A 12,247-nucleotide genomic window follows, 5' to 3' on the forward strand; every position below is an offset into this window, starting at 1 on the left:
ATTTATATTCCTGATACCTTGAAGTAGTGTCATAAGGTCAGGAGCGCTATCTTGGAGAAACCACTTACCAGCTGTGTGACTTTAGGAAAGTTACTTATTCTCTCTGTGTCTTGGGTTCTTCATCTGTAAAATGGGGCTAATAATACCTCACTTTCCAGGGCAATTATGAGTCTGAAAAATAATAAACATGAAGTACTCTGCCAAGTGCTTGGCACAATATAGATGCTCCATAAATAATAATTGTTATGATTGTTATTAACATATAATAAAAGATGTAAGAATAAACTTGTCTTTTCCTCTGTCTTCAGTAAAAAGAAAAAGCTACTTTATTCATAAGTTTAATAGCAGTAATTTCTGTTTCATTTGATTTCGTTCTTTTTTTCTGCTTTGAAGGGCTGTTGAGTGGCCAGACTTCCCCCACAAATGCCAAATTGGAGAAGCTGGATTCTCAACAGGTGTTGCAGCTCTGCCTCAGGTACCAGGATCACCTCCACCAGTGTGCAGAGGCCGTGGCTTTTGATCAGAACGCTTTGGTTAAACGAATCAAAGAGGTAATGTATTGTGGGAAAATAACATCGCTGACTCATTATTGGGATTCCCTCTGATTCCTGGTTCTTTTGTACTGGGTTTTCTGGGGAAAGAAGAATCATAATTCATGTGAAAGTACTTAGTAAACTAAAGAGCATGGCACAAATGTTGAGTAATTGTTAATAATAGTAAGTAGGTCCTTCTTTTAAGCACTTAACTATCTCATTGACTGGACCACTGCTTGGCACAGCTCTGGGAGCACCAAGGTATAAGTAAATACATTTTCCAAAGTTTTCAATCAAGAAGGGGTTTATGTTCCTGATACCTTGAAGTAGTGTCATATAAAGAAAAGTCCAAGAGCTCTATCTTGGAGAAACCACTTATATGAATGGCACCCCTGGAGTTGTTTAACAAAAAATTCCTGGTTATTGAGTCAGGCGAAAGAAGAAGATGGACATGAGGAAATGCAGGAGAAGGGTTGAGAATCACTACAAATTGATTATCAATTAGTAATGGATATAGTACATCCTTGAGATTACAAAGTTGTCATCAGTTATATTGATAGATTTAAATTTGCTAACACCTCCAATATTTTAGTACTTAGCTTTCATAAAATATATGCATGTATGCTTCTCTCCTGGATTAAATACTTTGATTTGGACGAGTATTAAACATGACCTTTCATATTGGTTGGCATTGATGTGGCCTTTCACATATTACAAGCTTATTTTACTACATTATGATCTGCAGAGCTTTAAATCCCAAACATGCCTGTGCATTAGAATCACTTGGGTTTTTTGTTTGTTTCAGTATTGTGTTCTTTTCTCCGTCCAGTCGGTCTAGACTTGATCTGTGAATCATTATTTTAATAAACTCACCAAATGATACTGGTGCCTTTCTCCATCACCTGGGATTGGGGAACCACTGGTCTAGAGCACTATTTTCCAAAAGTTGTTTTACAAAACTAGTTCCATGTAAAACTCAAACTTTTTTCTTATCTCGTCACCACCCTTGGAAATTCAACGGATGTTGTCTTATTGAAAATTCTTAGGAATCTCCTAGTAAAGAAAAGCAACACTTTTCAAACTTATTTGAGTTCAGAACCCTTAGTTTAGGTAACATCTATTAACATCTTAGAGAAGTAGTGTTTTTTAACGTGCTTTGGGAAATGGTTTTGTGGATGTAAGACCTTACCATTTTTGACTCCTATGCTAGAAGTTAACTATGATATTAACAGAGAGAAGACTTTAGAATAAATCAACTTTTTAATGCTTCTTATCTTCTTTTTGAAAGGTCCTCTGATTCATACCTGTCATATTGTGGTTTAGGAAAACGTGGTGCAGGAAAGTCCAGTGGCTAGTTCGTTGTCAAAGAGCAGGGTGACATATCTTGTAGCTGATAGTACCAGACAAAGGTCCTTATTATACCACATTTTCAAGACTCCAGAGCACTGTTTCTTGGCCTGGAATGTGTGATAGAATCACCTGGGATTTTTCTCCTCCAATATCTGTGATGAAAAATTTTATACACATGCTGAAGTAGACAAATACTGGGAACTTTCATGTCCTCGTTGCCCAGCTACACAGGTGTCAACTTGTGGACACGCCTGTTTCATCCAACCCCGCTCACTCCCTGCCTCCTCCCCAGCTGGTCCCTTTTGCAGCAAATCTCAGGTATGTCATTTCATTCATAAATACTTAAGTATATATCTTTAAAAGTAAAGGAGTCTTTTAAAAAAACTTTTTAAAAAACAGCCACAATGCAGTTATCATACCTGAAATATTTAACAGTGTTACCTCAATTCATTCACTATAGCTGAGGTGCTTTTAAGAAAATACTGCTGTGTAGATCGCATTCAAAACCAGTTGGATTGAGGGTGCCGGCCCCGTGACCGAGTGGTTGAGTTTGCGCACTCTGCTTTGGCGGCCCGGGGTTTCGCTGGTTCGGATCCTGGGTGCGGATGTGGCACCGCTCATTAGACCATGCTGAGGCGGCGTCCCACATGCCACAACTAGAAGGACCCACAATTAAAATATACAACTACATACTGGGAGGATTTGGGGAGAAAAAGCAGGGGAAAAAAAAGCCAGTTGGATTGAAATCTTTGAAGGGTGGTGGGTGGGGAAGGGTGGAAGCTGGGCATTGGTATTTATGAAAGTACTCTAGATGATTCTAACATGTAACCAGAGTTGAGAACCAGTGTTGTGGAGCGTTCATTTAAAACAATTAAACTGAGTTTAAAGTTCTGTTTGAGGAACTTTGGGATTCACCTTGGGTAGACGTTAGTGACCCAGGATTGTTGCAAAACAGAGAACTGGACTGTTCACAGTACTCAGCAGTTCTCTTAGGGCAGAGGACGTGAGCGCTCTTTTAGGGTTGTCATTGGTGACTTGTCATCTCTGTTGGTAAGTGTTAGCAAACTCCTGAAACATACACATCCATCTGTGCTCACTTCAAACCATAGGGTTGAAATTAGTCACTTCCAAATGAATAAAGCAGAGGATGTAGTTTTGATCAAGCACCAACTCTCTGATATTATTCCAGATGTTTCCTGGAAATTTGGCTGCAAGTGTGAGGAAGTAACATAATGCTATACGTGTTGAAAAGTAAGGGAACTTAATAACGATGGAGACTATGTGTTAAGTGGAAGTGGAGAGCTGGACCAGCCAGAGGCCCATAAAGTTATAGTGTTTGTGATCACTGAAGTTTGGATAAAAGGAAACATGGCTATAACTGTTTCTGATTTAGATAAAAGAAAATCAAGGAGTTAGCTAAGCTTTCCTGTTGCTAAATTTGGATGACGCTCTTGAATGGAAAGTTTCTGTTTTACAAACGTGTGTATTGAGAGAGGATTAGAAGATACAGGTAGTCTTCCTTCACAAACAGGGAGTCTTGTAATATACTTGGACCGCTAGTTTCCTTAATGGCTATAGGATGATGCCTCAGTCTACCAACCCACATTGCTGAGCAACTATTGCAGACCTGCTTGGTGTGAGGTCCTTTAGGGGTTACAGAGAAGTGTGATGTTGTTCCTGCTCACTGAGAGCTTAGTCTAGGTGAGAGAACAAAGATACACAGAACAGTAGTATGAAAGATAAGGCACTGTCAATGGAGAGTATTTAATTGTGGTTTATAACTGAAGTTCTGTAAGAGTTAAAGATCAGGATATCCTGGAGTAGGATAGGTCTTAAAGGAAAACTAGGATTTGGGAAATGAATGGAGAGAAAGAGCAGAGCTTTGCTGGATAAGGAAACAGTTTGACAAGGCTTAGAAGAAAATTAACTTTGGGGCTTCAGGGGACAGTGAAGAAACTAAACTTGTTCAAAGAAATCTTCTCTGTGTTAAGAACCACAGAAGGGTGGAAGATCTTAGAGACCTTCTGGTCCAGTGCTGTCATTATTTAGATGCAGAAATTGAAGCTTTTTAGAGAAAGTAAGCAATTTATCCAGGGTCACAGAGTGAGATAGTGGCCAAAATTATGGAATTAAAAGCGGATGAAGATCAAAGGATTTTTTGGTTTTTGGGTTTTTTTGCAGGTGGCATCCTTGACCATGTTTACAGGTGAGGGGGAAGCGACAGATGAGAAGAGATCAAAGGTGAAGGCTAGAAGGGAATTCTTAGAGTAAGGTCCCTGAGGAGGCGAAAGATGGTAGGATTTAGAGCCCTGGGGGCATTGGCTTGGAGAGAACAGGCAGGAGATGGGCAAGTTTATAGAAAGAGGGTGCCGGGTGGAGCTCAGTCACACCCGAGGAACTTGTGTGTTCTCTCTGAAGAAGGGGGACGTCGTTTGTGGAGGGTGACCGTTGAGTAGTAGTACAGCCGTGAGCACTGAGAGTCCCTCACTGAGGGCTCAGCTAAGGGGGATACCTTCTGCTTGTATCTGTGGGCGATTTAGCATAGTGGTTCTGTGTGTGAACTCCAGAGCCTCAGTGCCTGGGTTCAAATCCTGGCACTGCCTCTAACTAGCTCTGTGACCTTGGACAAGTTACTTAATCCTCTGAGCCTCAGTTTCCTCTTCTATTATATGGGGATAAGAATAGTATCCACCTCAGAAAGGTTTTATTGAGGTTAATTGAGGTACTGTATATAAAGTACCTAGGAGTGGGTCTGCCTATAGTAAACACTATAGTGTTAGCTCTTGTTATTGTTTACATATTAATAATGACCAAAGGAGAAAAGCCAGTTTATTGCCATGAATTGGCCCATGTGAAGTTTCTTGATACTGGTAGCAGCCTAAATATTGGCTCCTTTTACCTCTACTCTCAACCTAAGTGTGGTAAAAGAAGTAAATAGAAGCTAGACAGATCATTTTTAGCCCACCCTGGTTTCCTCGAACTCTGCGTCATTTCTTTCATGCCATGGGTATATGACTTGTGGAATTTTTGTAGTCAGTTTAAGTGTTTGTTCTGCTTTGTGAATAGCAAACTGGTGCCTGGGGAACATGGATCATGAGAAATTTGGAACTGAATGGCAGCAAATGACTAGTCCTTGGCTTCTAGGCTGTGGAGTCAGCATTTCTTATCATTTCAGTGATTTTCTGTGATATCTCATCATTTCTTGTTAAGGATTTGAGTTCACAGGCAGACACTTTTAGCTTTAGGTTCCATCTGTCACTGAAATTTGGGTTAAGTGAAGGGAGAAAGGAATATGCATCCTCCTAATGTGAATACTTTCCCTGGCTTGGGGGAGGTAGGGGAGGAAGGCAGGTGACAATTACACAGCCCCAGGAGGACACAGTTGGGACCTTTGGAGCAGTTCTCATTGCTGAGCTGCATCATGGTTCTGCCTCACTCTAGTTGTGTCAGTGGGTAAATATGTTCATAGATTAGACGACCTTCTTAACTAAGGTAAATTTTGTTTATTTTGTTATGGTTGTTGTGTGCTTGCTTAAAGGCCTTGAGACTAAATTCATGATTGATTCTGGTAGTTGCTGTGTTTTTCATTCGTAGATGTGTTGATAAGCAGGTTATTTTAGCATAAACCAATGTGGAGCATTGAATGGAGGTTCAGATGAACAAGTAAGAAAGAATTGCAATTCTTAGAATATGATTACTTAGGATTAGAAAGAGACCCTAAAGTTTCTCTAATTTAGTTCTGTCATTGCATAAATAAAGAAACCAAAGTTGTAGGAGTTTATTTGGGATTTGCCCAACATTTTTCTCCTAGTTAATGACTAAGATGATGGAAGATGAGCCTGCCTGATCCCCAGTTCTCGTTGCCAGTTTACCATATTACTTACGTTCTGCTGCTTTGGAGTCTTCCATTTTGTTTGTAGCCGATCCTTTCTCGCGCAGTAGGCACTCAACTGGTGCTTGACGGAGTGAGCTCCTGTTCCTGGGCCTGCCCACAGAGCTGGGCAGGGGTTCCTTTCTGTTGACAGTACTGTGATGTTTGAGACCTAGCTGGCGCCATTTTCCAAGGGCTGACCTGACTTCCTGTACCACATTTCCTCCCGTGTGGCTGGGAGAGCGACTGATTAAGGGTAAACGAGTTGCTTACAGTGTTGCACAGAGAATCAGTGTCTGAACTGGCATTGGCATTCATTCTGAGCCCCTCCATTGAAAGCCTGGTTTGAGTGAGCCATTGGCCTGGTGAGGCTGCTACTCTTCTGCCACCTTGAACTGAATCCCCTTTAAATGACAACATTGTTGGATTCTTGTTGCTGCTTTTAAACATATCCTGGCATCAGTTGCTGCTTGCTTGGCCTCAAATTATAAAATGATTTGGGAATGTTTATTTAAAACTACAAATTTTGACAAGAGCGTAGAGATGTGTTGGGCTTCTTTTTTTGCTGAAAGGCTGAAGGCAAGACATTTCAAGAAAGTTTTGTGTTCCCTTTCTAATTTACAAGTTACTCTCGTGTAAATTTCAGATTGAGACCTTACAATATAATTATAGTTTTCCCCACTCATTGTCCTTTGGGCAACCTTTCCTTTTGGTGAGAAATACAGCTGGTCCCTTGGGTGGCAGGAAATACAGATGGGGGACTGGGCTCATTCTGGTTTGTCTGGCTGTAAGGTATGCTGTATGGTACTTCCTTGAGCCTAGCCTCACACTTCCTTTACACTAGCATTGTCTTGCCAAAAGGCAGAAATTCTGGAAGAGGGCCCAATCTAGTTTATGACTTGCCTGTTGAAAATGTAGGCTTGTGTTTTTTTTTGTGACACATGAGCAACTCCCAGTTATTTGACTGCTCCGAGATTTAACTCCATGCAGATTCTGGGTACTGACATATGACTATGTGTGAAGAGCAGCCCCATTTCCCCCCAGTTTGCCTGCCCCAGACATGGCCCTAGAAGGCTGGCTCTGCCAGTTTTCCTAGTACTGGCCGCATGTGCCAGGCACTGGAGCCCCTTTCCCTCTTCCTCCTGCAGCTCATTTCCAGTTTACCAGGTTGGGCAATGCTAGAGGCCCCATGTAGCTGCCCCTCTAGTGAGGAATGTCAGAGTAATTGCAATCTGTAAGCCAGCAGGTAAGCAGTATTCAGGGCACATGGGTTATAGAACTGGAAGCAGGGCTGGGAAAAGATATTTCCTGTCCTGTATCTCTTTCAGTGAAGAAAGACAAAGAATTTTAGCAAATTTGAGCATTGCTGCAATGCCGAGAACAATGCCTGGCACAGTAACATTTAATAAATATTTGTTAAATGAACAACTTAATATATTGTTCAATTATCTCAATATCTTTATCACGGTGACTGATAAGCTTTCTTATTCTACTAGAGAAAATAAAGGTTCTAAGGGTTGTATTAGGTAGGGTAGGCTAGACTGCCACTATAAATACACTCAAAAATGTGTAATGGCTCAAATGCAGCAGAAGTTTATTTCTTGCTCATGTTTCTGGTTAGCAGATGACTCTCCTCCGTTGAGTTCAGGGATTTGGGCTCCTCTCATCTTGTGGCTCGGTCATGGCCAAAGACCACATTGTTGATGGCATCCAGTTGGTGAAAAGGGAAAAAGAGTGGAATAGCACAGAGGGGAGGTTTTTATGGGCCGAACCTGTAAGTCTTGCACATCGCATGGCCACAGCTGACTCCAGAGGAGGCTGAGAAATGTAGTCAGTGTGTCCCCAGCGTTATACTAAATTTTGAGCATCTGTGTCACCTTTGAACTTACATCTCTAAAATGCATCTGTAGCCCAACCTTGAGATTCAGAAAAGCTGGTGCAAGGTTCCATGGTAAATTTCACTTGGTTTAAATCCTTCTGTCAGTGAAAACCAAGTGATATTAAGAACACACTTAAGTTTCTAACATTAAGTGAAAAAACTAGGACACAGCATTATGTAGTCAATATTAGCAATTTCAACTATGTTAAATCTTCTTAGAAAAAGATTAGAAGGAAACAAGACAGTTAGTTGTGGTTGCCCTTTGGTGATGAGATGATCAGTGGTGTTTATTTTTCGCCTGCTTCGTTCTATTTTCTTAGATTTTACAAATCTCATCTTGAACATAGCCAGCCCTGGTGGTCTAGTGGTTAAGATTCTAGTAGCTCTCACAGCTGGGGTTCATTTCTGGTCAGGGAACCACATCACCCATCTGTCAGTTGTCATATGGTGGCGGCGGCGTGTTGCTGTGATGCTGAAATCTCTGCCACTCATATTTCAAATACCAGTGGGGTCACCCATGGTGGACAGGTTTCAGTGGGTCTTCTAAACTAAGACAGACTAGAAAGAAGGACCTGGCCACCCACTTCCAAAAGAAGAAAAACAAACTGGCCATGAAAACCCTGTGAATAGCAGCGGAGCATTGTCTGATAGAGCGCCAGAAGGTGAGAGGATGACTCAAAAAGACTGAGCAGGGTTTTGCTCTGCTCTACACAGGGTCACTAGGAATCGGCATCAACTCAATGGCACTGTAAACAAACCTGAAACGTGCAATTTTTTTCAAATTTGCAATTCATTTTTCTCAAAATATATGAGCCTTATTAGGATTCTGTCTCCCTGGCTGCAGATTTGTGACTCACGGACATAAGGATACGCCTTTCAGAACTTTGCATGTGCGTGCCTTTACATGTCTGCTTCATTTATGAACTCATTCAGCTCTGTGCCAGGCTCTGTTCTAGGTGTTGAGGATATATCACTGAATAAAACAGACAGGCTCCCTTCCTCATACACCTTCTGTTCCACTGGGGAAACAGACAATAAACGAGGTAAAAAGTAAAACATATATAGATGTAAGATAAGTAGTAAGAATAAAAATATAAAGCAAGAAAAAAGATTTGAAATGTCAGTGGGGTGGAAATTTCAGGTAGGGTGGGCCAGGAAGGCTTTACTGAAAGGAGCTTTTAATCTGAAGTCCTCCTGGCTAGTATACAGTGAGCCAGGAGACTCTTCCTCGAAACTATCTGTACCGAAAACTTATCATATTTTTTGACCAATGACAATCATAGTACCCAAGATTCTGTTCATTATTAACAATCCATTCACTGTCGTACTTATCTGGCTGTTCTGAACTAGAGACTTATTTGCTATCTCTGTTGTCAGTTGGAGGACACTTGCAGATCCAAACTCCTTTTAAAGACATCTCTAATTCTTTCAAGTCTCAAGGATTCCCAAAGGATTTCTCTAGGATGGGTCCCTAGAGGTTGAGGCAACAGTTAAGTTTTTTCTGCCCATGTTGACAGACTATACTTTATTTTTGTTTTTTTGGGTTTTTTTGCAGGGGAAGATTCGCCCTGAGCTAACATCTGTGCCAGTCTTCCTCTATTTTTAGTATGTGGGCTGCCAGCACAGTATGGCCGCTGACAGAGCAGTGTAGGTGTGCGCCCAGGAACCAAACCCAGGCCGCCAAAGTGGAGCATGCTGAACTTAACTACCGGGCCACCAGGGTTGGCCCAACACACTATACTTTAATATTGTAAGATTTTAGATGCCATGCTGGCATTACTCCACAGTTCTCATTCTACACGTGAATAGAGAGCTTATCACACGTCTAAGGTCATATCAGACCATTACTAGAAATTGCTCATGCAGAAAGTTAAGGTGACAGCCAACCTGCAGCCCAGAGAAAATAGGATAATGAATGTGCTCATTATTAATGAATCTGCAGGACTGCAAGGAGCTATGTAAAGGAAAGGATTATTTTAGGGAGGGAAAGTCATTTATTCAGATGCAGCAAGACCAACAAGGAGGTGATTGCAAGATGTTATTCTACAGGAGTATGAACCTTAGTGGCACCATTGCAGCATAGTTTCGGTAGTGATTTCTTCCTATATCCTGAGGTACCTCAGCCATTCTCTTTCACCTTTGCTGACACCTAGATTCTCTGTAACCATTTGTTTGCCTGCCTTTCCATCTTGTAATAGTCAGAGTTATATTCTCTGAAATCTACCAAGTTCAGACTGCTCTCTGTTCTCCACTCCTGCTCCATGCCTTCTCCAGTGCTCTCCTGCGAGAATCAGCTCCCCATCTCTGCCTGATGAATCCTCTACTCCCATCAGTTTATGTCAACAGCCTGTACATAAAGCGTTCCTGGTTTCCCTTAGTCAGAAGGGATCTCCTGCCTTGTTTCTTTCCTAGTGCTTAGGAAATGTTTGCTGGATGCATTTGTGTAGTGAAGTTGAGTTGTCACCTCAGCTCTCTGCATGGGTGATGATATGGGCCGTGGACTCTAGATCAGGCTCTTGCATGTCAGGAGAGGTCATCCAGCATCCTGTTTAGCAACACAGACTCTGGCATCAACTGAGATATGCCAGATTATTATATTAGTAGCATCATCATCATCATCATCATCATCGGATATTGAGTATCTCCCCATTCTTTCTTTAGGCATAGGGTAGAGGATTTTATCTATAAAATATTTATCTCCATACAACCTCCAAAGTCTGAGTCAAAAAAGGGATTGTGTTCATGGATAGTTTGCTACATAAATGAAGGACTCATAGAGCACATAAATAATCCAGTTTTACATTGTTTAGTCACCTTAGCTCAGGTTTTAAAATATTTAATGTATCACTTAGGTCATACAAACTGACTGTTTTTTCCCTTTAATCCTGGACATCGGGAAGGAGAGTCGAGGTTAGTGATGGGCCTCTCAGATTTTCTCCACTGTCTACCTACTCCATCTGCCAACATGGCTTCTCCACCTCCTCTCCTAAGGTGGTAGGAATAGTAGTAACAATAATACAGCCGTCATTTTGTACACGTTTTCCATGTGTCAGGACTGAAATAAGCATTTTACATATGTTATCATCTGCTTCTGACAGATAAAGAAACTGAGGTTCAGAGACCCAAAAGGTCACTCAAGGTTACACAGTTGTTCAGCGGTAGAGCTGGGGCTCAAACCCAGGTGTACAACCCACTTTTGAGCCTCCACAACCCATGGTTTTTCTACTGTCCTTTTGTGTTTCTCTTCATTTCTTTATCCAAAAGCTTTTTACTGCCGGCTCCTCTCATTGGTGCGTAATGCTCACTCTCCCTGGCCCAGCACTCCTTTACGACCTTCCCTTTAGAGGTTCACACTATACTTTTGTATTTCACAGGCAATCCTTATAGGACGCAGCTACACTTAAAAAAAATAACCCTGAAGACCCCACATTTAAGTCTTTAAAATGACAACCCTGCCTACTTTGAGGCTAACTTTTCCATACTCCCAGTTGATCAGTTTTTGAGAAAGGGGCCTTTTTCCAGCATCTCAGAGGACTGTGGTTGGAGTGAAGGGGGACCGAGGGAGGCACAGTCAGGGGAGCGGAGAGTGGGCTCGTGCGGGGCTCTGTCCTCCGCCCTCCACTCTGGAAGGACCGCAGAGAGGGCCTCTTTGCCTCGTCAGACAGAAAGCTGAGCAGACTTCTCAAGGAGGCAGAAGGTCTTCTAAGGTGTGTGTCTGCCTTGAACTCAGATCTTTCCTGGAGTCCAGAGACAGCCCTCCTAAGGGAGAGGGGGGAGTGCAATTTCTGCCCTCCAGCTTTTATTTTTACTCTTCTTTTTTCTTTTCCCGATTTGCTGCCTTTCAGTCTAGTGTCACTTTCTAGCCCTTTCCTGGTGGAGGGGGAGGGTAATCTGCCTGACTGTAACATGTTTAGCTTTGGGAACTACTTAAAGGTTTTGAGATTTCTCTCCTAAACATAAGGCCAAGGGTAAGAAGGCATAGGAGATTGGGCAAGTGATAAAATAATTATTGGAACGAAGTGATGCAATTAGAATTCCTGAGGTCCTGGTATCTCTTAATTCTTTTGAAGACCCAAATAAAATTTGTTCCTTTATGGAGACATTGTATTTAGGCACATTGTTTGAACAAAGGAAACAGGGTCACTTCAAAATATCCACTATGTGGTAATCGATGCTGTTCAGCCTGTGGTGTAATTAATGAAAACATTGGCGACAGTCTGCCCATTGTTTGTCCGTTGCGCAACAGGAAATGGCAGACTAATAAGGAGCTGGAGAAGGCTTACGTAATTCCAGAAGGAAGCAGAAACTGCACACAGTTTTGACTGATATCCTCCTAATTGCAGATCTAGGCCCACTGAGCAAGTTCCTGTTCCAATAGGCATGGAGATTTTGATTTGACTTTGTCATTTGATGTTGCCGTCAGTTAACCATAGATTTTTGTTGTCCTTATGGCCAGAAATCATGTCTTGAAAAGCTTTGTTTTAGATCACGGTTTTCACACACGGTTTCAATCGGTTTGACAGGGTACAGCTAGCTCTAGAGGAGGAAATGGCCCTGGCTGACTGTCGTTGCTCAGGGCAGCTGGCAGTACCGTGGTGTGGTGGCCCTTGGGCT

At 42.0% G+C, this 12,247-nt stretch overlaps 1 protein-coding gene across 2 annotated transcripts in view; it reads left to right on the plus strand.

Moving 5' to 3' along the window:
- BORCS5 (BLOC-1 related complex subunit 5) overlaps window positions 1-12,247 on the plus strand; it is an 84,652-nt gene that overhangs the window by 56,873 nt on the left and 15,532 nt on the right. For both annotated transcript variants that reach the window (XM_044775147.2, XM_014834202.3), the window contains exon 3: window positions 394-551. In XM_044775147.2, the coding sequence (XP_044631082.2) occupies window positions 394-551 (158 nt within the window). The remainder of the gene's footprint in view (window positions 1-393; window positions 552-12,247) is intronic.

This window comes from Equus asinus, chromosome 22, assembly GCF_041296235.1.
Source record: "Equus asinus isolate D_3611 breed Donkey chromosome 22, EquAss-T2T_v2, whole genome shotgun sequence".
Classification (NCBI taxonomy): domain Eukaryota; kingdom Metazoa; phylum Chordata; class Mammalia; order Perissodactyla; family Equidae; genus Equus; species Equus asinus.